Source organism: Emys orbicularis, chromosome 8 (genome assembly GCF_028017835.1).
Source record: "Emys orbicularis isolate rEmyOrb1 chromosome 8, rEmyOrb1.hap1, whole genome shotgun sequence".
NCBI lineage: Eukaryota > Metazoa > Chordata > Testudines > Emydidae > Emys > Emys orbicularis.
In genome coordinates, this window is record NC_088690.1 from 106,354,374 (window position 1) to 106,379,439 (window position 25,066).

At 42.4% G+C, this 25,066-nt stretch overlaps 1 protein-coding gene across 5 annotated transcripts; it reads right to left on the minus strand.

Moving 5' to 3' along the window:
• Positions 1 to 1,194: 1,194 nt before the first annotated feature.
• Positions 1,195 to 25,060, minus strand: HNRNPH1 (heterogeneous nuclear ribonucleoprotein H1). Of its 5 annotated transcripts, none has more exons than XM_065409346.1 (16): positions 24,937 to 25,060; positions 23,970 to 24,083; positions 19,481 to 19,558; positions 15,386 to 15,421; positions 9,738 to 9,872; positions 8,618 to 8,773; positions 8,276 to 8,419; positions 6,472 to 6,610; positions 5,241 to 5,419; positions 4,974 to 5,045; positions 4,761 to 4,894; positions 4,525 to 4,660; positions 4,031 to 4,114; positions 3,845 to 3,895; positions 2,638 to 2,724; positions 1,195 to 1,958 (listed from the first exon to the last, which is right to left on the minus strand). In XM_065409346.1, exons 2-16 carry the CDS (start codon positions 24,016 to 24,018, stop codon positions 1,840 to 1,842), a joined length of 1,599 nt encoding a protein of 532 aa, XP_065265418.1. In that variant the 5' UTR covers positions 24,019 to 24,083; positions 24,937 to 25,060; the 3' UTR covers positions 1,195 to 1,839. The 5 variants fall into 5 exon arrangements, with proteins under 5 accessions (XP_065265418.1, XP_065265417.1, XP_065265420.1 ...); XM_065409345.1 differs by having other exon boundaries at positions 24,942 to 25,047; XM_065409348.1 differs by lacking the exon at positions 24,937 to 25,060 and having other exon boundaries at positions 4,761 to 4,873; positions 23,970 to 24,250.
• Between the last annotated feature and the right edge of the window lie 6 nt (positions 25,061 to 25,066).

Genomic DNA, 25,066 nt, shown 5'->3' on the forward strand with positions numbered 1-25,066 from the left:
CCAGCCTGTGCCACCACAGCTACACTTTTTAGCACATTGGCTCTCATCAAGCTCACAGTAGGTCTATCACCACTACCCCAGCTCCTTGTATAAACATACTTTAAGAGGGCAGAGGCAGATCCAGTTCTTTGAGCCACGAACTGGTGCAATGAAGCGATCACAAGTAGTTGAGTTTTGTTTTTTAGAGCAGTTATTCCAGGGCCAGCAGTGGAAAGAGGGAAGGAATAGTAGGATGGGTGGAAGGTGGTTCAGATGTGGATCTGGAACCTAACTGTGCTGGTAAGAGAATGGGGAAGGCAGGATTAAAGAGTAACAGGTAGAGGTGGGGAGTTAGCAAAGCAAAGGTAACCAGGAAGGGGAAATAAGAGTCAGTGGAGGGTGCAAGAGGGAAAGACTGATGGTATCATGCAGAAGAGAGGTATGGTAAGGGTGTGTGGTAAGTGGGTAAGATTACAAAACCAAGCCACCCCAAATAAGGTCTGTGGTAGAAAAACTAGGGCCCAGAAACAAATCTGGGTTGAATGTAGTTAAGAAGCTTGTGAACATAAGTTAGTGATGTTGGTCCTCATGGAATTAGATGCAGAATCTAATCTACTTAGAAGTGGCAACTTATTCTATCCTCAAGCAGCACATGGACTGTGTGTTTAAGACCCACAGCAGAGGGGGTCTACAGGCTCAGGATCATGGAGCTTGTGATACAGTGCTACCATCACCCGTGTAGACATTCAGGCTCTGAAGTCTGAGGGGGCAGCTTCAGAGCCTGAGCTGTAATGTCTACACTGCTGTTCTTCAAACCCTAGTGTAAACCCCATGATCCTGTGTCTATAGACACAAGCTTGATACTCGCTATCATGAATTTTTAAAAGCAGGTGTAAATGCAGTCAAGCAGCACCAACCAGGCAAAGGAATAGATTCACTTGCCAGAAACAAGTCTTTTTGAGGAGTGCAGTACAAATGGACCACTTTTCAGGTTAGGAATGCTATACTGTAATTTTAAGTTTCATCACCTTTGACAGCTCATGCAGCACTCCTAACAGAACTAGGATCGTAAGTACAATATTTATGCTACTGGATGGATGTTATGACATTAACATTCTTGCACATAGATGCAAATTTTATTACAACTTCCCACTCACTGTCCCGCCCCCTTGTAGTTACAAAGAATGTTGAACATGGAATATTAAGTGAAGAGAGTAGTTTTTAAAAGGAAGATTTATTTAACAAGTTTCACTTAGCGCAATACACCTAAAAAGGAAATCACCATACAATGAAAGATTAAATCAAGGCCTCAGAATTTTATATGAACACCAAGACCAAAATCCTAAAGTAGCTGTATCACGTCTCAACATGTTTCCCCATTAACTTAAAAAAAAGCTTAAACGTGCCTTACAGGATATTAAAAGAAATAAACTAGAACTAACATGCCAAATGTTCACTTCGAATTGCAGACACAGCTCCTATATTTGTTTACAAAAAAGCATGTTTTTCAACATGCATTCAAAACAGTGTTGGATGTAATATGGTATAAGAGCAACATTTAACATAATTGAAACAGCTTTAACCTAAATACGCTTACTGCTTAAATACGCTCCTACAACAAAACTAACTTGAGAAAAAGCTGAAAATTGTTTAACAGTTATAGTCTTTACTCAACTTGGTTATTACATCTTAAGTGAATGTTTATTTCTTCCATGTGTTCAAAAATACTGAACCTGAAGTTTTAAAATAATCCTGATTTCACTTACAGTAAAGCATAAATCACAAGCTTGTATTGCAAAACTGTTAAACTTAGTTTTTTGTTTTGTTGTTTTTTTTAAAAAAAGGTTGACCAAAAGTCAGTTACATTCCCCAGCCAGCACTCATATTGGACATGTTGGACATCCCGCCCATTCCATTCACTCCCATGGACGCACGGTTCCCACTGCTGTAGTAGCTACTGTTCATTGCGCTCTGATTACCTGGAAAAAAAACATCAAGCAGCAGGTAAATGAAGCGTTCCAGTTTACTGCCAATACAAGTTTGGGGGCGAGATTCAACCCCACCCCTTTTATCCTCAAGTGCCCATCCACCCACCACCTTGCACATACTCGGATACTATTAAAAAGACAAACCTTCCAGATATTTAAATGAAAGTTGGTGCTGTCTTTACAAAAGAAACCTGCAAGAGTTTCCCAGGTCTTTCAATGAAATAAGACTAAGTCCAGACACTACAGTTCTAGTACATACTGCTTTTATTTTGGGAAACAGCAAGACTGGTTTCCTTTTCTCACACTGGTATAACTAGTAACTGCAATGAAGTTACTCCCAATTTATACCTGCGAGAGAGCAGAAGGCAAGCCATAAGCTTGTTGTTGTAAAGTGTGTATCTACATAAGCAGAAAAATACAATTTCCCAGCTTCTTCATATTTCAGAAGACTACATCTTGAAAAGCAAATTTCCCCTAATACTAGCATTGAGACTCATACTTTGAAAATGTATGCCAACAATGAAGCACTATTTTAAGGTGGTGCTGCCCATTAGCCTTCCTCCTTTGTCCTTACAGCTGGACAGCACATTGTAAGGATCTCTTTGTAGGAGTGTATCAGACACCCACCTAAGGCTTTATTAAAAAATAAAATAAAAAACAAACATCTTACCATATCCGCTCATGCTGCTTTGAGTGCCATAGCCAGCTCCATAACCCCCACTCAGCTGCTGATTAGCACCATAAGTGGATTGGTTTCCTTTCAAGTTAAGGAAATGAACGTTAACACCTTGACTGCCAAAAATCTGTCCAACAAACAGATCTAAATACTACCTAATTATGAAATTCCTAACAGATATTAACCCTCATGGTGCCATGTATCTGGTCTATTTAGATACCATTCTGCTTAACTATTTTTTCTGGTTTCTCACTAGTGGAAGTGGCCAAGAGCAAGATATTTGTGCTTCTGATTCTAAGAGTACTTAATTTTTTTTCCAGCCTAATTTAAAAATAGGAAAGTTGTATTGCGCCCTACCCTATTTCACCAGAAGAGCATCAGTTCACTCACTGCAATAAGTCACATCTGAGGATTTAAGATGTTTAAATATTCCACTCAGCTACAAGTGACAAGAAACTTTAAATGGGGTGCTAGATTTTACATTCCCACCCCCAAATGCCCACTATTCAGAAGTACAATGGAGAAATTTACTTCTGACTTTTACTGCACAGTAAAAATCCATAATGGGATTTTTGAAAATTGTTAGGTAAGCCAACTGAGTGACCTCTGATGTCCTCCAGACAAAGCATTACAATGTTCAATCTCATTCCACAATCAAGGTGCTATACAAGCATCATCCACACACACCCCACCACAGAACAGATATAGAAACCAACCACCACTTTAAGCTCTTATCCTAAGAGACCAGTAAATTTAAGAGGAGTATCTACTTTTGCATGTCACAAAGTTTGTATGGCCATCTAGGGGTAAACAGTTTCTGAATAGCAGTAACAGGTTTTAGTTTAACTTACAATGGACATTTCATATTTTAATTTGGTAATTTTAGGTTTGCCATAATGTTTTAGTGTTGATTTTTCCAAGTTTTAGAGTGGAGCTTTGTTGCTCCCTGTTTCCAAAGAGACTTTACTCATGAGATTACGTGTCAGTTTAAGTTTAATACACCCTCTATCAACATCTGGTGGGGGGGGGGGAGGGGAAGAGAGAGAGAGAGAGAGAGAGAGAGAACAGGACAAGGATGACTAACATCTCCCACATTTGTGCAACATCACACATTCCTAAAAAGCAGTCATATCACCACACTCTTCACATTCAGCACAATTTACTTAACCTAATTAATTGTATTCCCAAAAGGTTTATATACCTGGCAATGTGCTAGTGTTCCAATCTTGAACTACCCCTTCCGATTCTTTGACTGTGTGATTAAGAGAGAATGTTGAATTTCAGTTTTTATGCCAGGCATAGAATAAGCAGGAGCTGTATAAAATTAGCCAGCTTTGTTAAATATGAAGTGTTGGAATAAAAATGCAGTTAGACTATTCACACATACCCATTGCTCCCATCATTTGGCTGCCATATGCACCACCACTTCCTCCTGCTGTAGAATTCAAGAAGAGTTCTACATATCTGTGTTCTGAAAGGAAAAGCATGTTTAACAGAGCATTGAAACGTACTGGACATTAAGCCTATGCATGGTACAAACAGTGCCTCATTTCAATTTAAGACAGCCCAGTAGTCCAAGGGAAGTTTGACATTAGATTAACTAATTCCTACAGAATCCATATCCAATCTGTCTCACTGTGAGGTCACTCCGATGGAGGATGTGAACTATTCAAATCTGTTACATATTATAGTTATGATTTTAATCCATCTGACAATCTTGCCTCCGGTAACTACTATTCTACCATGTTAGAAAACAGAAGATCAGATAATTTTTTAATACAAGCTTTCAGCAGGTGTGTTTTAACTTTTGTTCAGACCTTGTTTTGGTCATTGATTTTAAGATGGAGGCCCATCATTAAGGGGAAAAAAAGTCAAACTTACGCATATTTGCTTTGTCTTTGGACATGGCGGCCACAGCATCCTCATGAGTAGCAAACTCAACATCTGCCTCTCCAGTCACTCTACCATCTGGTCCAATTTCAATGTGGACTCTTACAGGGTTCAGAGGTGAGAAGAACTAGGGAAAAAAAAATATTTACATAAGACTGTCTTCATCTGGCAAAATATTGTTGCAGATTTAGGAGAAACTTTGTGCAACAAGTACTATTTGAACTCACATTATAAATGTCGTTCTCTGTAGCTCTGTAAGGTAATCCTCTCATGTGTACGCAGTGACCAGTTGTGCTTTGGAAAGTAGAACTTGCGTCTCCATATCTATGGTCAGACATGCCTGTGGAGAGAAGAGTCCATTCTAGATCTTTCAGATGTATTGAAAGTTAGTTTTTATATGTATTAAAAGTTGTTTACCACCCCCATTAAAGAAGTCTCACCTCGTCCAAATCTATCAGAACCAAAGCCATAGCCATCACTATATCCATTGTAGTCGTCATAGCCTCCATAACCTGTAAAAGATAGAATACATATTAAAATGCTTTTCCTAAACTACAGAAACTAGTATGTAAAATACTATGAAATTATTTTAGAAGCAGAAGTTTAGCTTTAGTTTGATTTTTCCATGAGTTTTTATCCAAGCACCAATAGGTATGAAGCAGCATAAATTATGGTTTTAAAATAACTGAAAGTCTTATGATACGTACCTCCACCATAAGCTCCACGTCTCATTCTTTCAAAACCACTTCCTCTACCAAGACTGTTATAGCCCCTTCCAACACCAGGCCTGTCATAAGGACCTGGCCTCTGCATGGCCAGTAATTTGCGGGGAGGATCATAATGAGTACGCACTTCTGCTCGACTACTCTTGAAGATTTCAATATACCTAGGATGTTTTCCGCATAAGAAAGACAGTCAGTCTTTAATTCCCCACATAGGAATATTAAATCAGTATAAAACAAACTAGAACAAGACATTCTAGTCATAGCCTTGAAACTGGCAGTTTATTTTAAGCCAGATTTCTTTAGATTATACAGGCAATGACAAATTCTAGTCAAATACTATTTTACTTTCAAAATAGTGTATTTTCAAGAAATTACAATTACTGAAGGGTTTATAGGCTCCTCATACTTCACAGTATCCCAACCTTAAGGGTGGGGGAGCAAGTTAAGTTCCCCCCCACAGTTTAAATTTAATCATGTCTGTCAAAAAAATAGGAGGGAGACAAGTCCACTCAACTCAGCACTTTCATGTTTTGCTCATGTGGCAATATATATTAAGAGGATTAAAAACCTAGTCTCCACCAAGATTTTAACCCATCAGGAGTCTACAAAAAAACCTTTGCATGTGCTAGTCAACCCACCCTATGCTTCAGTAGTTTAGCATAGGAAAAACTGCATGCTTCAATGAAAAATAGTCACAAGTAAAATAGAATAAAAAAAACCCTTTGTGACAATTTCTTGAAAGCTATGCTTATTACATTGAAGATTAAATACAATAAGAAAATTTGTTACATTTCAACTTATAAAAACAAGTTTAGAAATTATCACATTTTCTTATGGTAATAAGGTACTATGTGTGTCTTTACAGCTAGAGACATTATTGGTGCTACTTGAGATGTTTAAAGCCATAATCTCTCAACTTCTGTCAGTTTTTAAGCTATCAATTTTACAGTTTAAATACCAAATGTTAAGAGTAAATTCAATTAACTTAATTTTCCCATTTTGTTTTGTAGTCCGAATAAGTTTTACTAAGTATGCGCTATGTAGACATGAAACAAGGTGGTAACAATACTTTTACTTATGAGTAAGTTAGAGACCAAAATACTAGACTAAGTTTTAATGGTTTAAGGATCAGTCCTTTAAGAAGAGAGAATATGGATTTAATTAGCATTTACCATAAGAAAAGTGACGTATCCAACCAACCATCCATCCCCACCTGTGCCCTATTCTCTCCTTGTGTTTCTTTAGAGCCTTTTCAGCTATTTCCTGTGAAGCAAACTGCACGAAGGCCTCCCCCGTACTCCTCCCCTGGAAGTCCACCGGCAATGTTATCCCATTTGGCACGATTTCCAACCCTTCAACCCAAGGACAAATAACCCCAGTAGGGGGCAATATTAACATCACAAGCCCAGTCATGAATTTTTCTTATAGCTTTAAATACACCAGAAAGTTAACACTTGTAAGTGAATGGTATGCTAGTTCTAGATTAGCATTCTAGCAGAAAGCATGTCAACATGAAGCTTCATGATTACATACCATTCAGTTTAGATTCTTAACCCATCCTGCTGTGCACAAAAAAAAAGCTTTTACTTTGTAGCAGTAAAATCAATTTTCATTTATTTAGTGCAGGGTGTGTTAAGAAGATGACAAGTTAAATAGAGCCTCTTAAGAATACTTTACAGAATTTTTCAAGTCTGTTGAAATTCACGCAAGTCACAAAAACAGTAAAAATAGCTTTACACAGGCATCTTAGTAAGTATTTACTAAAAGTAACATTCATGTAAGACAATGATACTCTTATGTAAACATTTTAAATCTCGCTAAATTCAGTATTAATATTTGTAGAGTACTGCTTCACTAAGAGAAATCCAAGAATTATTTCAGAAGTGTTAATTGCTAAACTGAAAGCAGCATTCTGCATATTAGGTACATGTATACAATTTCTATCACCACTGCTCATAAGTTATTAACCACATGAACACAGTGATATCAGTGCACTTATTTGCTTTAAAAAAAAAAAAAGGGGGGGGGGGGGGGTAAGTGTTCAGTACATCACTTTGCCAAAATACACAAAACAAATTAGTTGCATTCTAATCAGAATAGTCATAGATTTTCAGTCTATATTAAAAACAAAAAAGTCCTTGCTAATCCTATAACAATGTTTCAAAGCTCTTTCGATTTATTTTGTTATACATTCTAATATTCAGGTTTATAACTTAAGCACAAGTCACATTTAGAAATTGATACTTTCTGCTTTAAAAGAGACATGTTTAGGCCCATTCAAGATTGTATGCATTTGTAGGTATCATTCCAATTCCCAAAACAGGAAGTCAACATTAGATACAAATTGGCAAGAGTTTGAAATCAAGTTCAAGTCAAGTCATTTTAATCTTTACAATTCAGTCTTAAACCCTAAACAAAGTTCAAAAAATACTCATTTAATGTGAATGAAACAAAACTGAACTATTGTACCACAACTACTCTGCACTTAAAGACAAAATTATTGTACAATATTTGACTCTACAAGTCATGTAGGTCAATACTTAAGTTCAGAGATTTTAAGCCTAACAGTCTTGCCACCTTTAAAAATTCCACCCATTTTACTGAGTCCAGCAATAAAAAGGCTCAACCATTTTTATATGCTCAACTGAGCAGCATGTGTGGAATGGCTAAAACAGTAAGTAGGAATTATCCTCCAATTTTTAAGTATCCACTTTAATTTTCAATTCAAAGGATGAAAACTTGATTTTTCTATGATGCTAAATAACACACACTTGTGTAAGTATGAATTATCTAGATCACCCATAATTTAACTTAGGTCGATTAAGATATTTAAAAGCTATTAGCCCAAATAATAGATTAAATTTAGGATTTATTTGCACACATCAGAGATCAACATAGTCTAACACGCTAACTATGGCACAGTTTGGCCTGTTGAAAGCATTAATGGGCAAGAGCTCAGTGCCACTGTGATTCGCACTGACCCATAACGCTACAGCTAATACTTATACCCCACATACCTGAAAAGAACTGTACAATTTCTTCTTTGCTACAGCCAAATGGAAGTCCTCTAAGACGTACAAAACCATCATTAGCAGTATCAGGGCTGTTAGGACCAGTATGCTTCAGAACCCAATCCATTTCAACGTTGTTTGACTTGAAAACTGTAAGAGGCACTTAGAATTAATGAATTTTGGAATGCAGCATAAACCATTTTAAGTCATTTGCCATTTGAGAAGCTAGTCAACTGGTATAATCTAAATTCACTTAAATCAACTTACATGCATTTAAACATCACAAGTTATAAAAAAGTGAAAGTCAATACAAACATTTAATCAATTACTAGGCCAATGAAGTCAAACCTTCAACATATCTGTGTCCCATTGTTTCTCTGTCTTTCTTCAGTGCCAATTTCACATCATCTTCCGTTTCAAGTTCAACAAAAGCTTCTCCACTTGGTCTGCCTTCTCTTGTATAGATGAAACGGATACCGGAAGCTCCATTTTGAATTTTGCATTCTAGGAGAGAAACCCAGAACAGTTTTGTTCCAACACTGGATTGTTCAACAGCAGTGATTCGTATCTTTTATTCCTGGAAGTATACCAGTTTAATCCTAAATACATATTATCTACCATAATACAAGATGCTGGTTTTCCTTTTTTGTTTAACTGAATTTAATTAATTAATACTAATTCTTAGTATTCTTTTAAATTTACCACTGAGACCGAAATCCATCAAGAGATGCAATGGAAAGCTTCCCTGCCAGCATACCTTGAACAGAAGGCAGTCGCTACCCAAGATAAATTTTGAGTTGTGAAAGAATCCCTCTTACAGACCTCCAAAGACCACCATAGTGGTTTTTTTTTTTTCGGGGGGGGGGGAGGGGGAGAGAAGGTTAATTTTAATTGGACATACTCAGTCTTATTTAAGATGGCAAGAATGCTTATTCCATCTCCCATCTGAAAAAAGTCAAACTGAAATCTAGTAAAACAAGAGTTAACCAGTTGCAATATGGGACTTAAAATCTGCTCAGTTAAGTGTAAGTAAGGAGTGCACTCTTTCAAGCAAACACTAAACCACATTGTAAACCAACTCTTATAATGGGTATCAAAGTACAAAAGGGCTAGCTATTTGTTCAGTTTGAGCATCCAATATTTAATTGCTTACTGCAATTAAGTACTTCAAAAAAGCTACTTACTCTATACTATTTCCCCCATTGCCCTTATCTTACAGAAGTGCTGCCCCGGATGGTGCAGTGACTCCTCCACAGGGCCTCTCTTTACTTTTATCACCTCCTCTGCTATCTCCAAAGTGGATTCCCCGGCTTTCCTGGCTCGCAGGTGGGCTCACCAGGAGAGCCTGAGGGACGAGTCACACGAAACCCGCCCCTCCCCCCTGCACCCAGCCACCGGGCGGCCAGCTCCACTCCGGATGGCTGTGGATGCGCGCTGACGCTCAGGCGGCCGCTCCGCTCGCACTTACCGGAGAAGAATCTCTGGACCTCCTCGGCGGAGCAGGACCAAGGCAGCCCGCGCACCTTCACCACGAAGCCCTCGCCGCCCTCCGTGTTCAGCATCATGCTGGAAGCAAGACTCGGCTCCGATTCGCCTTCCGTCGCTGCGGGGAGACAACACATTGAGGCGGGGATAACGGCCTCCGGCCGCCAAAACGCGGGTCACTCCGCCCTTCCCACCGCTGCTCCCCTTCACCCGACCACCTTCTAGTCCAACCCCCCCGCTGCCGGGCCTGCGCTACCAACTCCCCCCGCATGGCCCGGTGCAGTGCCTAACTACCCCTCCCCGCCCCACGAGAGCGCAGCCCGGTCCGACGTAACCCCCCCCCCCCCCCCCCCCCCCGCACGCACACATGGTCCGAGCCTGATCCTGTCAGGAGATCGCCTAGTCCCAATCAGGCAGCAGCAAGCGGATGAGGTTGTGGCGAGGGCGCGTGAGGAAATGGCGGCGCGTGCTCCCGCTGCCGTTGGGCCGGGCTCTGCCGCCGCACAAAGAACACAGGTCCAGCCACCGCCCCGGGGCAGCCGACAGCCCGGAGTCCCCTGCGCTGCACAGCGCGCGCTCTTCCCGCTCACTGCCGGGGGATCGGGGTCGGGTGAAGGTGGCTAGAGGACAGCGGCCAGACGGAGACTTGGGGACAGCACGCGCCGCTCACCATCAGTTTGTAAACTGCGCGGCGCGTGGCTGGGAATGAGGCCCGGGGCGCATGCGCATAAACAGACCGTGCTGCGCATCCGCAATACGTACATGGCTTAACCCCCCCCCTTTGCGAACCAAGTGCGCATGCTCTCTAGCAGCAACAGGCGCCCTCGGCACATCTGCTCCCCTGCCCTACGCGCGCCCCCGGTCGGCTCGTACGCGCATGCGTTTCCTCTCTAGCGTTCGCCTTTTTGTGGTAAACAAAGCCAGGGCCCTCAACCCCGCGCAGCTAATGGACCCAGCCTACGCAGTTTTCAGCACAGCTACACTTGAATAACCCCAACCGCTTCTGTTATGGTGCACGCGGCCCCCGGAGACACGGTCCCTGCGCTGGGCGCGGGCTCTGACACCCCAGGCCAACGCCCTATCCTCCCACTGCCCCTACCGGATTAAGGAACCGGCCAGCACCATTCAGCCGTCCCCTGACGCTCCCCTGCCCAACACGGGCAAATTACTCTGCCCTGCTCGTTCAGGAGAACTCTAGATTTCACCCTGAGTTTCCCACAAGAGAGAATCAGGTGACAAGAGTCAAGCCCCAGTCACACCAGACAAGTACATGTATCTAAAACGGTGTCTACACTAGACTTGGGGGAGAGGGGGCGGGGGGAGAGAGAAAAGAACCAAATCCATTATTGCAGGGGTCAGCAACCTGCGGCACACGAGCCCATTTTTACTGGCATGCTGCTGCCAGCTGGGGTCCCGGCCACCAGCCCCCCTCAGCTCCGTGCCTGCCTGGGGGAACGGAATCCTAGGCCCGCAGCAGGCTGAGCGGGGCTGACCCCTGGCTGGCAGGAGCGGGAACTCCAGACTGTCAGCTGGCTGAGCGGCTCAGCCTGCCACCGGTCTGGGGTTCCAGCCGCCACTGCCAGCCTGGATGGATGGAACCCCAGGCCGGCAGGGGCCAGCGGACAGAACCCCAGACCAGCAGCACGGGTGGCAGATGGAACCGCCGAGCCGCTCAGGCCACTGCAGGTCTGGGGTTCCGTCTGCTGGCCTCTGCCAGCTGGGGTCCCTGCCACCAGCCCCGCTCAGTCCGTTGCCAGTCTGGGGTTCTGTCAGGGACCCCTGTAAATGTAAAATTTATTACTGGCAAATGAAACCTTAAATTACTGAAGACTTGGCACACCACTTCTCATAGGTTGCCGACCCTTTCACTGTAATTAACAAGTTCTCACACACACACACACACACACACACACACACACACACACACACACAGTCTTGACAGGCTCTCATTCAATTGTGGCATCAGTGAGGCTGGTTGGTTTCCCCAGCACGGTGCTGCAACATTTAGTTCACAGACACTGCAAGAAAAGTGGCAAACCCCAGCCAGCATTCACATTCAGTGTGTCTATTAGCCTTAAGGGAGAAGCGGGGGGAAATAATTCAGTGGCATCCATTAGCACTAATTTCTGCCAGCAGAGAGTAATGGCATTGTCAGGAAGTTGCCATGACTGGAACAAGCATTTATAGTGTCACAGAGAAAAGGTTCTTTTCAGCCTCCAACTACTCATTAGTGATTCCTTCTACAATAAGAAAGACAGCATTTTTACTATGGGATTTAAATAAGATTCTCACACAATGTGGGTCCTCACTTGCTGTATTAGTTCCTCTGTTACTGACCCAAAACAGATAGAGATACCATAAGTGGCACTCTGGCTCCTCAGCCCCTTCTGTACTTAGCTCTGGTAATCTTGTAGATAATGCTTGATCTCAACTACAAGTTCTCCCAGACTCCACCCATCTCATTCTCAATTGCTCTGTTTCACATGCATAGCAATTGTGTGTTCTCTTCCCCCCCACCCCCCAGCTCTTAAGAAAGAATGCAGTGTTGGCAGCATCTAAGCCCCACCTCCATTTTTAAGACATGATTTCTAAAATGGTGGCAACACAGTTCTTAGCTGCAAATGTAGCTAAGGTCTGGGTCCAGCACCATTCCAGCTCCACCTACTGACAGTGTAAATAAGAACAGGAGTATTTGTGGCACCTTAGAGACTAACAAATTTATTAGAGCATAAGCTTTCGTGGATGCATCCGAAGAAGTGGGCTGTAGCCCACGAAAGCCTATGCTCTAATAAATTTGTTAGTCTCTAAGGTGCCACAAGTACTCCTGTTCTTTTTGCGGATACAGACTAACACGGCTGCTACTCTGAAAAGTGTAAATAAGGCAGCCTAAATTTACCATCTTGTGAACTGAGAAGTGCTATAGATACTATATTCCTCTTGCATGTAAGGGAACAGTCCCTACAAAGGCAGAGATAAACGCCTTCCACAGCTTTTAATCCCTGCTCCATGTATTAACACACACTGCCTTCCAAGCACTTCCTAACACCCCTATGAAAATGAGCATTTCCCAGCAGTTGTAAAAATTTCACTATTCAAAGCAAGTGCTGCATATGCCATCTAATTGCTTCAAAGAAGTTGTTTTAGTGGCACTTGTGTAGCAGCAAACAGACTAACATACTAATGGGAGGATACAAATTAAGCAGATTCTGATTAGAAACATTTCATATACCTATCAGTAACCAGATTTGAAAGACTTAAAGTTGCAGACAAGGCAATTAAAATGGAAGACAGCAAGGCAGACTCTTGATTTCCAGATTTGTGAACTTTAAGTAGTTTTAACAACCTCAGGCATTTTAGAACCAAATTCCTGTTTGGTCTGCTTATTTATTCATAGAAGTTTCAGATAATGTTTAAAACTTAAGAGAAAACCCACTAAATTTTGCTAAACAAGAACAAAGGAGACTGTCTAACATCCCTGGTTAAATAGGTTTGCAGCTAACAGTATCCCATGAGTTCTATCTTATTAGATGCTAGCTGTCATTTAAAAGCCTCCAAAACCAGGAAAAGAAAGTAACTGTTGCCTTTTCCCAAAGCAGAAGTTTTAAGGTGCAGTGAAAAGTTACCCATTCAAAGGGAAATGCAGTTTCAAGGCTGCAGAGTGCACCCACCCAGTGAATGTTCTGAGGGAGGGGGATCTGGGTTTGTTGCATACTTATTACAAAGAGATGCCATAAATGCTGAAATAATTACGTTACAGAAACAACTAAATTCTTACAGTTCTCACATAAGGCAGCTGAAATAAATCATGTTAAGCAGATAGTGTCCAGAACACACTTCCTAATTAAGGGGGAAAACAAACCCACAGATTCTTACAGTCTCCTCAAACAAGAATGTAAAAAAATTACAGAGAATGCTCAAATGCTGCTCTTAGGAATTTCCCACCACCACCAACACCACGTACAGTGTCTCAGAAGAGTGGAGGAAATCTATCCCAAATGTTGTACAAGCAGCCCACAAGATTGGTTTATATCTTTCAGACGTATGCCTACTTAAGTAGGTTAGAGCACAATTAAAGCACGTCTCAGCTAAGCTCTGTGAAACAGAACATCCTTTACTGTTTGAGAGATTAGTGTACAACAGGTAACTCAAAAGTTGCCTTGTCTTGATGGCTAATAAGTTTGACAGAGTTCAGTGATTAACACAGTGTCTGGGCATGGGTAAGTGAGGCAGTAGCCTGGAATAACTATTGTGCTTTAAAATTTACTCTAGCTCAGTGGTTTTCAACCTGTGGTCTACAGACCCTCCTCTCCCCCCCCCTTCCCCATTCGAAAGGTTTGAAAATTTTTAGGGGGTCTGCATACGAAAAAAGGTTGAAAACCACTGCTCTAGCTTATTTGTCAATAGCTTCCTCACAGACAAACCCTCATCTTCATGTGGTGGAAATAGCAATAAATCATATGCCTAATCTATTCTCTCTCCTTCTGATCCCATTGACCAATTTAGAGTCTGCTGAATTTAGTTGTGAACTGTAAAAGCCTTTTCTTGCCAGGGAGCTTTTGCAGACTGGAACTAAAGTGTGAAAGGCCCAATGAACCTGTGCTGTGTAAGCTCAAACTAATGAGTAATGAATGTTGATAAAAAGCAAGTCTAGTACACTTCATCATACTTGCAACTCTGCTACTAAGTGGAGCAATATGCTGCTTCCTGAAGACTAACAAAACAATAGCAGCAAGCATTTTTACCCGCTTTTGCAGTACTATGTACCACCACAAGGGCTAGTCTACATATGTATTTATTTGGGAATAGCTACCATGCTTAAATTTATATCCTACCGTAAGAGTTATTTTCAAGTGTAGACAGTCTCAGGTAGTACAGTTATGGGATGCATTTCTAACAGTTGTCCACCTGAAAATCTGTGCTCTCTTAATCATGCTATTCTAATTTTTTTAGAAAGCTTTTTCAAGCAGTTTATACATTTCTGCCACTCCTAACATTGGATTATAAAAAGCATTTTTTGTTGAAGGCATGTGTTTGCTTCCAATCGGAGTCTGGAAACATCAATGAAATACAGTGAGCTATTTATTAAGATTGGCCTATGTGGCTTATGCACCAGTTTGAATCAGACAGAGTTGAGTGGCTTTATCTACCTCTGAACTACAACTGCGGTACAATTGCTCATCAATATCATGCAATAAATAACCATTTCCAGATGTTTCTGAACCAGAAAAACTTGAATTGATTGCCATTTCTTGTAAAACAGGAAATATAAAATAGTCAAGCTCATCTCATTCTGACCTACATATTTCCTTTCACTCAGGGCTATTTAAGTTATTACACTTCAGGCAACCATGTAGTAATTTTAGGTATTTTTACTATAGAAGATCAGATAGAAACTGAACTATTTTTTAATTTGTTTTGGGTTCAGCACATAGATTAAGTGTTAGTAAATGTAACATAGGGCTGTGAAATGGGTGTGAACAGAGAGTTTCAATATTTGAGAAACACCAGGATATTTTCAACATTTTAGTATTATGCTTTGTCTCCCCTACCCCTGACATTAAATTAATGGCTAGAGGTAGATCAGGTTTTATTTCATTAAAATTAAACACTAAAATAGACGTGGCCACATACCTTTCTCAATCTTCCCCGGGAAGGGGTATCCCCACCCTGAAATTAAGTAGATGGAAATGATGAAATTTTAATTTGCTTTTGGGGAAAAAACAGGTTGTCATATCATTGCTCTGACACCATTACTTCATCTGCACAGTGTATCTAAAATGTCTAAGTCCATCACCACTAATATGACTCGTTTCTTGTGACCCTGCATGTGGCATTGAGCCTATGCAGTCTTCCCAGGGATTTTTGCTATCCGATGTTTTCTGCAGAAACAAACCATTTACTTAAAGAACATTCTTAGCACTTGTCTGAAGACATTCCATCCTCAAGAGTTAGAGTAGGAAAATGTGTTGTACATTACAACTGCACAAGTGCTTGTTTGCAGCATTTATGGGGTCCAGTAGTTAATTTTAATACTGAAGTGACTCCTTGACACTGACATTGCGGGATTACAGTGAGATCAGGATACAAATTAGTCTAAAACTAATTGGAAGCCTGTGCCAATTTCAACAAAATTCCACACAACTTGAAATACTCCTGCTCATGGAAACATGTGGTTTTGAAAGTCTGACACCAGGTGGTAGGGTTTTAATTAATTAATTTGAAAGACTAAGCAAATAGCATTCTGAAAGTTCGTATTCATAACGTTACATGAATCGTAACTTCTAGAGGAGAATATAGGACACTATCCTATTATACTGTACTTTACACTCCAACTGAGACAAACCCAAGTATGTACACTGATCAAACTAGATTTAGAAAATAAAACTAAGCAAGCATAAGGACAGAACACCATTGCATACTTACAGACAGCAGCTAGTCTCCAGTTCTTTCTCACACAGACTAATTAATTCTAACCAAAATTCTCTTTTCTGAACTGCTATTCTGATGTCAGCAAATTCTATATTGTTGCCAACATTCACCACTGTTGCTAAAGGCCCTGGACTGTCACAGAAAACTTACAGTTGTGGTTTTCTGAGTCATTTGGTAGGTGTAGTATGCAACAAAATAAACCCTATAGTTTTATACATCTCTATAAATCCATTTTGGTGAAGAAACATGCACTTAGAATAAGTGGGTTCTCAAACCATTCACTCAGTTGGCGGGGGGGGGGGGGGGGGGGATATAAAAATCTGTGTATATAGACTAGTCAGGGTCAGTCTGAAATCACTTAAACCTGACAGTCATATGTTCAGGCTAGACTGCTTGAGAAATGGATTTACATACTAGATATCCCATTCAAAAGAAATCTCATCCAAGATAGATGGAGGACAATGGAAAAAAGTATTTGGGTTTCTAATTTGGATTGTCTTCAAAAACCAGATGTTCCTACAGTATTTATGTCTTAGTGCATAAGAATAAAAAGCCTCCAAAAGACACGCCTGGGAGCTTAAATTCTTAACTGTTAGACACTAGAAATCATGGACTCAAAGATACTGGATTTATGGGTCATTACAACCATGTATGACCCACTAACCTTCCTTTGTTCTAGGACTGCAGGTTTGTTAACTATACACTTCACCTTGAGTAGGCTCTTACAACAGGTTAACTCCTTATGCTAAACAAACTTGTATTTAGCTATGTGACACTGAGTAACTTCTCCAGACCTGAAAAGCTCTGTAAGCTCAAAAGCTTGTCTCTCTCACCAACAGAAGTTGGTTCAAAAAGAGGTATTACCTCATCCACATTGTCTCTCTAATATCCTGGGACCAACACTGCAAACAAAAATAAAAAAGGAAGCCTGCTAGCAAAAAGGAAGCACCTAAATGGTGAACAGATGAAGAAATGCGGTTTTAAACATCTAATGCATTAATAATGCAAGTAAGGACAGCTGTTTATTGAAATATCAAGCCATAGTTTATCTGTTAATTTAAGAAAATTTTGTAAGTTATCAATGCGTTGCTTAACTGAAGTGTGCATGCTTGAGCTATTATGCCAAGATGTTTAGTGTGAAACATGATTAATGTTGTTTGAGACATATTTCTTTGTTTACTCTTGCAGAAATGCTGGAAAAGCTGCAGATAAGAGACAGAAGACGAGCAAGGAACTGAGCTGGAGTATTTGGAAAACCTCCACTATAAACATGAAATGTGGCTTCATGAAATGACAATCAAGTTAAGACTCTTTCTCCTGTAAAGGAACATGGTGGGCTACTTAAATGGCTGAAGCCATTTTACTCTAGAAGTCCCAGAGATAGTACTGACATTAATTGAAACTTAAATTTAGCATGGGACTGACCACAACTAAAAAACAGTTCTGCTGGGAAGAGCTGCACTTACAGAATGCACTTAGCAACTTGTCTTGCTTTCAGCTACTTTAAGTGTTCAGCCATGTCTACATACGCTACAGCTCCCATCAATACTAATCCCAAATAAGTCAATGGAGGGTTTTTTGGTAAATTTTCCCCAATTTACACATGGTTTGAAGTCTACTCTGAGAATTTCTGGATTCGGGGTCTCCCTTTGGCGTTTTGGTTTCATTTCCTTAAACAACATTTCACTTGAAAAGTTAGAGGCCTAAATGGGAGTGAAAGATTCTCAGCTCAGAGAATAAGATCCCCTCATTTCTGGAAGCAAAGATAGCCCTCAGCCTCGGCATGTAAGCTGCAGCAGTTACCTACAGTCAAAAATCTGCACCATAAGGCGTTAAGTGCATATTTATCCAAATAAAACTTTCAACTTTAGCTTACAGCCCATTTAAGTGTCAGCTTTAACTATTTCACTCTGCAACATTAACATCTAGCTAATGTGCTTTAGCTCAGTGAGGTGTGGGGCCTTCAGCTAATTGAAAGGCTGCAAATTTTAAAGTTGTAATCTGAATGCTTTAAGATTTCAGTCCTTCTCAGAAGTCCAATTCTCCACTGCTGCTCCCTACCATAATGGCTGGCTGATCAGGTAGTTGCTTACCAAGCAAATTCTAGTTATCATATGGGCGAGAACATCTGATCACATTTAAGGCCACCTGATTATATTTGAACTAGCGTTTAAAGATTAATCCTAGTTTCAAGATAAGCAGTTGGGGAGCCAGCCATCAAGCCTCTGCAGGATTTATCCCATACAAGAGCTTTCACTGTAGATTGAGGTGTGAGTACTAATGATTTCTAGAGTCTTTAGTTTTATTTATTTGGCAACTAAAGTTTTAGAAGTGTGTCTAGCTGGAAGTTTGTTACATTTTCTTTATTGAAGCTTGAAATCCACTGCTAAGTGGGGGGGAAGAGTATACGGCATATGCTTAAATCCTTGGCTACTCGCTGAAGTCCTTGTCTTTTTTTGCAAAAATTGTTGCCATGACATGTATTTGCTGGGTGTTTCTGGTGGGTTAGCACTCAGAACTCCTTTTCAGCTGAAACCAGAAAGTCATTTCAGAGTAGAATAGCAATAGATTCCTATCACTTAAAACCAGCAAGAACACATTAAGACTGCACTAGTTATAACATCTACACTCCCAAGTGTAACTTAATACAGGGTGGAACTCATGACCCAAATATTTCAGCGGGAGAAGGGAGTGCATCCTATATTGTGGAATTTGGAGAATGCTTAGTCTGTCTCCTCATGTTTGGAATGATGAGGGAAGACAAGTTTCCTGTATTAGTTTACTGAGGAAGACTTAGTCTTCAAAAGCAAGTTAGAATTCTGGTTCAGGTTTTCTACTATGGTACTTTGAATCTGTTTCCTGTTGGGGGGGGAGGGGGGAAGGGAGAGAAGAAGAGAGAAGCTAGTTATTAACAACCTGTTACAGTCAGTTCCAAAGGTAAAGTACAAGCTCTACAGGTTTAAAATATTGCTAGCCTGTGGGCAACTTGTCTAGTTATCAAAAAATCTTCTAAATGCCAGGTTTTTAAAAACCCTTTGAAGAGGGCATTTGCACTAAAGAAAGCTTTACAAGTGCATCTTACTATATACACTAATCCACTTAGATAGCAAAGAAAGACAGAAGGTATCAGCATTTCAAGAACTCTCCCACTTTCTCCCGAAATTAAGATAGAATGCTGACAATTGTTCCACAGAAAGAGTTTTCATAGAAGAGATTGAAAATAAGTTTTCCCTAGTGTGATAAGCGCTTTTAAAATAGAGAGTACTATTGTCAGAATGCAGAGTGACCAATACATACCTGCATCCACAGAAGTCATTCCTTGCGACTGAATTAAAGCTCTTTCGCTAGCTAGGTCATCAGGCTCAGCATTAACATCTAACAGAGAAAAATGCGACAATTCATGCCTTTTCTTACTATTGTTTCAGTCTAGCTGCAGACTGTATGACAGGTCATACCTAGCAAGGATCTTCACAACCAGAAGGGCTATGAAGTTTATATTCTGCTAAGAGTATGATACGGATTTCTCTATTTTGTAGGGTGGATTTTGACAACCTCAAAAGCTGTGCCTGTTTTAGATGTTAAAGACGACTTTAAAAATGATGAGATTAAGCAAAAGTACCGAAGAGCTACAGTAAGCATTAAAAGTCTTGTTAAAGGAAATGGCTTTCAGTCAAGGACGAGTTTGCTCAAGCAGGAAGCAAGCAACCAAGACTTGTCAGTCTAAACTTGTTGGGTTTTTTTTTTAAATGTAAAACTACTTTTCAAGTTGCAGTATCTGTTGGTTTCAAGTGTTGATAATCTGCTTTGGGGACAATGTTTAAAACTCAATTTGTGTTATGACTTAAGTTTGATTCTATGGGGATAGAAGGGCTAGAAAGTGTTGGCATTGAAACTGTACACTAGCTATAAAGGGATGGGGAAAGTCACATGCCTACAAGCTACCACTGTCCCCAAGACTCCCCTTTGCCACAAGGCCTACAGAAACCTTGACAATGGTGATAAGTTTTATAGTGAACTCCATACCATGCACCCCCTTTCTTGTCTATAGTGTAAGACCTTCAGTGCAGGAACTGTCTGATTACAGTAGCACTGCACACAAAGACTACCACAACAGGACTGGGGTCCCTAGATGCTACAATAAATAGTTAAACTTTTGGGATTGTCAGTATTTGTTCCCTTGATATTACCTTCTAGTTTCATTTAAGCCAGATACTGGGTAGAAGACAAGACAAAAAAATAAAAATAATAATAATCAAGAAATAGGATCAGTTCGGGTCTCCTCTATACAAGGACTGACTCTTTAGTGCATACCACTCTCCATTAGATATTGCTTTTCAGATAGCATTATAAACACTTAAGTAGCTGTCTGAAAATCCAGGCATTACCCTGTACAGTGGGGGGGAACGGACTGAGATAGACTGACTAGTAAGGTTAAGGGCACAACAACTCTAGGTGACTTCAATGGAAACATGGATATTAAGCACCATAAAGTTGGACGCTATGGCATTGACTAGGAGGAAAAATGCATTCTCCTTCCCATCAACCTAGCTCAACTGAATTAATTTAATTTGACTGACACCAGTGTCTACACAGTTTACTACCTTTACCAGGTGGCCAGAGCTAGTTTAATGGTTTTTTTCCCCCCTACTCTAGATCAGGCCCAAGTGATTTGCTTAAGGCTACACAGCAAACCAGTAGCAGAAGCCATACTAGATTTATCATCAAATAGATTTTCCCTCACCTCCCAGTCCCTTAGTTTAAACTGAGATGACTCCCCTACACAGGATTATTAAAATCAGGGTGTTTGGTTTTTTTTTTGGGGGGGGGGGGTTACTGGAGATATGACCGAGGAACCTCTTGACCAAGTGACCAACTTGCACCCATAAAGGCTTCATCTTCACTGCCAATTGTTTTTTTCCCCCAGAGAGGTAAGGGTGATATGTATCTTGCCGTAAAACCTAGTGGAGACAAGCTCCCTGTAGTTTTTACTAAGATAGCTAGGCAAGATCAAGATTATACTTGCTTATCCTGTCTCCACTAGGATCTTACAAAAAGATACTTAACTAATGTGGTGATACCCATCTACTACAATAACCTTGCATGTTAGACAAGAATCCTATACAATATCCCATTGTTTTTTTCCCCTCCTCTTCCTATAGTTTAAGAGCTACTTTAATTTCATGTTCTACTCTCCGCCCCCTAAAGTCAAGCCCTTCTCTCATTTTAATTATATATTCCAGTCTTTCTGTATAGGCATCTGAAAGCCCCAATACTTACTCTCTCCAGCACGCTAAAGACTGGATTTTCCCCTCTCCCTCAAACACACATCCTGCTCCTCCTCTGGTAGAACCAGGAGGGCATTATTGTTACTCATTTAGAATAGACTTCATGGAAATCCACTCAAGTGCTGTACCAAGTTATAAATCCTATGATATAAAGCCATTATCACAAATCGAGAGGGGCATTTCAGGTCAAGGGTGTATGTATAGGTAGAGCTATGTGTGGAAGCTTTCACAGTAACAAGTTTTGTTCTTGTTACAAACTGTTACAAGATTTTTTGAAACACTTCAATCATGTAGATTTCTTGTTTAACAGGTCAAAGCTTTTTGAATTCTTAATATTTAAAGCTTAATAAGAATAATCAGACTGTCTGAAATTTTAAAGACACCTTTTAGGAAACCCAAAGTCTGGACTGTTGTACATAACTAAATTAAGTTTATTCAATGGTGTAATATTACTATGAAACTCCTGATGTTGGTTGCTATTCAGACCTTGTTAACTTTAGCCCTGATTCTGCATCTGACCATTTTCCTTTTCCCCTAACTCACCCATAGATCATAAAAGTCTGTTTGAGCCTCAAACTTTTTACACCCATATGGCTTTTTACATGTTTTAAGAGGCAAATAGATGTCTCTTGTAACAGACAATGAATGCACTGATTTTGCAAATGCCCTATTGTCACGCCACACAAAGTTAAGGTCTTGTGTGTTCGGGCAGATAGAACTAAGGCTTGGTCTAGATAGCACTTTAGCGGGTAAGCGCAAGGCTGGGGCGAGCCCATACCTGACCAATATAGCTTTCACTGAGAAAAGTGCCATGTCTGACATAGGTACCGCCACTCATGGGGGGTGGTTTAACTAGGCCAGCTCTCTCACCTTGGCATAGAGTGGGTACATAGGAGACCTTACAGCGGGACAGCTGCAGTGGTACAGCTCTGCTGTTGTAAGGTCCTTAGTGTAGACCAGCAGTCTCAAACTGTGGATCCCAGAGCTGGCTTTAGCATTGTTGGGGCCTGAGGCCCCAAGCCCCACCACCTGGGGTAGAAGCCGAATCTCAAGGGCTTCAGCCCTGGGTGTTGGGGGCTCATCGCCTGGGGCAGCAGGTCTCAGGTTTCGGTCATCCCCTCCCATGTAAATTTTTGTTGTCAGAAGGGGTTGGGGTGCAATAAAGTTTGAGAACCCCTGGTGTAAACATAGCCTGATGCACAATTCCCACCCACTCACCCCCCAGCACAGTATCTCCTATTTACTGGTAGGAGGTACACAAGAAGTGCTGCTGAAGCAGTCACTTTCAGTATTAGTTTCCATCCCACCACTCAAGAGACTCTGAACAATGGTTCCGAGCCTCCTCTGTAATTGTACTAGGGTTCCAGCCTTTCTTCCAGTCAGTCAACTGTGTTTAGGGGGAAGCTAGAATCTCAGGGCATGCTAAGTTGCGTAAGAAGCCAGCCAGTGTGCTATACAGTTGAACCAGAGATGGGCAACAGCAGAGCACCGAACTTAAGATAAGGGAGTGTTACCAGTCAGGGGGAGAAGAGTTAACTAAGTACCAATGGCTGACAATCCAGAAGCTAGAAAGTTATCAAAAACCCAAGGAATTTCACAATTGGCATATTTCACCACTTTAAGCAACAACGTTTAGGGGTTCCAGTTAGTTTCTGCATTATGGAGTCGTTTCACAATATTTATGCTAATGACTAACTACATACATGAACTAATGACTGGAATTAATATTTCCACCACAATGAACTCTTAAACATGTAGCCTTCTATACTGACACCCAAGCAAATGCTACTGAATATTTTTAAAGCATACAGTAAGTATACTGAATAATGGCAGGCGTGTTGAACGACCAGCCCTCTTCTAAAAATGCAGAAAATAAACGCAATGAGGGATAACAAAGACAGCTGAACTATACGGGCCTCTTTACCCCCCCGCCATTCTCCGCATGGGCGGACACAACCCAGCAGACTGGCGACTCTCGCTTTACTCTATCTAGGGCTCCCGATTGCACCCAAAACTATTCCCAAATGCGTGACTAAAACTCAGCTTGGGAGTTAGGCATCTCAACAGGCGGGGAGAAGCGCGGGAGAGGGCGGGGGGAGTGAAGCGGCTTTTGCACATCCCCGATTCCAGGCACGGCCTAGGCCGCAGCGGAAGCCGCGCTCCATTACCGCGGCGGCCTGTGGGCCGCGACACGGGCCTAGCGCCGAGACAGGGCCGTGATCGGGGCCCATCCGCCGCAATCGGGGGCAGGGGCTGACCCAGACCGCCCGGGGGGGTCCCTTCACACGGGGGGGTACGTTCCCCAGCGGGCTGCCCCACTCTTTTGTGCGCCACGAGGCGGGGAGGGGGGAAGAAGGAGAAGGCCGCGGCGTCCAGGGCCTCCAACCCGCCACTTCCGGGCTCGCGCGGCCTGCGCGGCACCCAGGCTGGGCCGATCCCCGCGCGGCCGCCCCTCGGAACGTTCTGGAACCCGCGGCGCGCGCTGACCAGCGGATACTCACCCAGGCCGGGAATCTCTCCCTCGGTCTCCTCGCTGCGGAGAGGGTCCATCTTGCCCACGCGCTCACAGGGGCTCGCGGATTAAAAAAAAACTCGGCAGGGGGAAGGCTCGGTCGCTAGACAACGAAGACAGAGAGCGTCAGGCTACCCCCCAGTAACGGCCTCCTCGGCGCTCACGCTTTTCCCCCCCTCTTTTTTTTTTTTTTTTTTTTGGTTTAAAGTATAACTCGGTTTATCTCCCGACCCGGCCCCAACCGCTCTTCTCCCTCCACAGGCGGGCGGCTTCTGCGCAGCGTTATAAATAGCTGATTACCGAGTTGCAGGATTGTGACGTCAGATTAAATAACCCCGCCCCTCTCCCGCGCGGCCAATCAGTTGGTGGCCAATGCGGCGGCTCAGTACGGCCGAGAGGCCAAACGCAGGCCCTGGTGTAAAGTGGCGGCAGCCCCCCCCCCCCGAAGCCAGCCAAGCTCACAGGGTGAAATTCAGCAGCGCCAGCGCGCGCTGCTGCCGTGGAAGGGGCCGGGCTCTGCAGAGAGCCACTAACCTACGCGGGGAAGTGGCAAGAAAAGCGCCACGGAAGGGGGAGGGGAAACCAGGGGCGGGCAGCGAGGCTGCTTTAGCGCCCAGCCGTTGGTGTCGGAGCTGGCAGGCGGGCCTCCGAGCCCTCTTGGCACGTCCCTGAGAAGCCGCGCTCGGCACAGGAGCGTTAGTAACCGCAGTCCCCCTCACACACACACAACATGGCAGGGGCGTCTGTGAAAGGTTTCCACGTAGCCCGGGCAATAACCAGTCAAACAATATCACGAACACGGGGGGTCACTCGGTGAAATTTTTCCATGGAGAAAATGTGAGTTTGAAGGAGGCAGCTCCTGCCCCTTGCCCGCCGCCCCCCCCGAGCAGCAAGCCCCAAAGCCCTGCCCGGAACGTCGGCAGCAAGACCCACGCGTGAACGAATCCCCCGCAAACCTTACAGCGCGGTGCGACAGAGGTACTCGGTCCCGCAGGAGCAGCGGCTACTCCCCACCAAGGCGGGATATATAACCGGGAGGGCAAAGATCCACTATGGCTGCAATCGTTCCGGGGAAAGCGGCTGCGT

Bases quoted from the DNA above. Each gene is read 5' to 3' on its own strand.
- HNRNPH1 (XM_065409346.1), bottom strand. From the start codon at position 24,018: ATGGACCCTCTCCGCAGCGAGGAGACCGAGGGAGAGATTCCCGGCCTG. The intron at 19,559-23,969 runs GTGAGTATCCGC...TTTCTCTGTTAG, and splicing joins GGGAGAGATTCCCGGCCTGG to ATGTTAATGCTGAGCCTGAT. The intron at 8,774-9,737 runs GTAAGTGCGAGC...TTTCTCTCCTAG, and splicing joins GGTCCAGAGATTCTTCTCCG to AATGCAAAATTCAAAATGGA.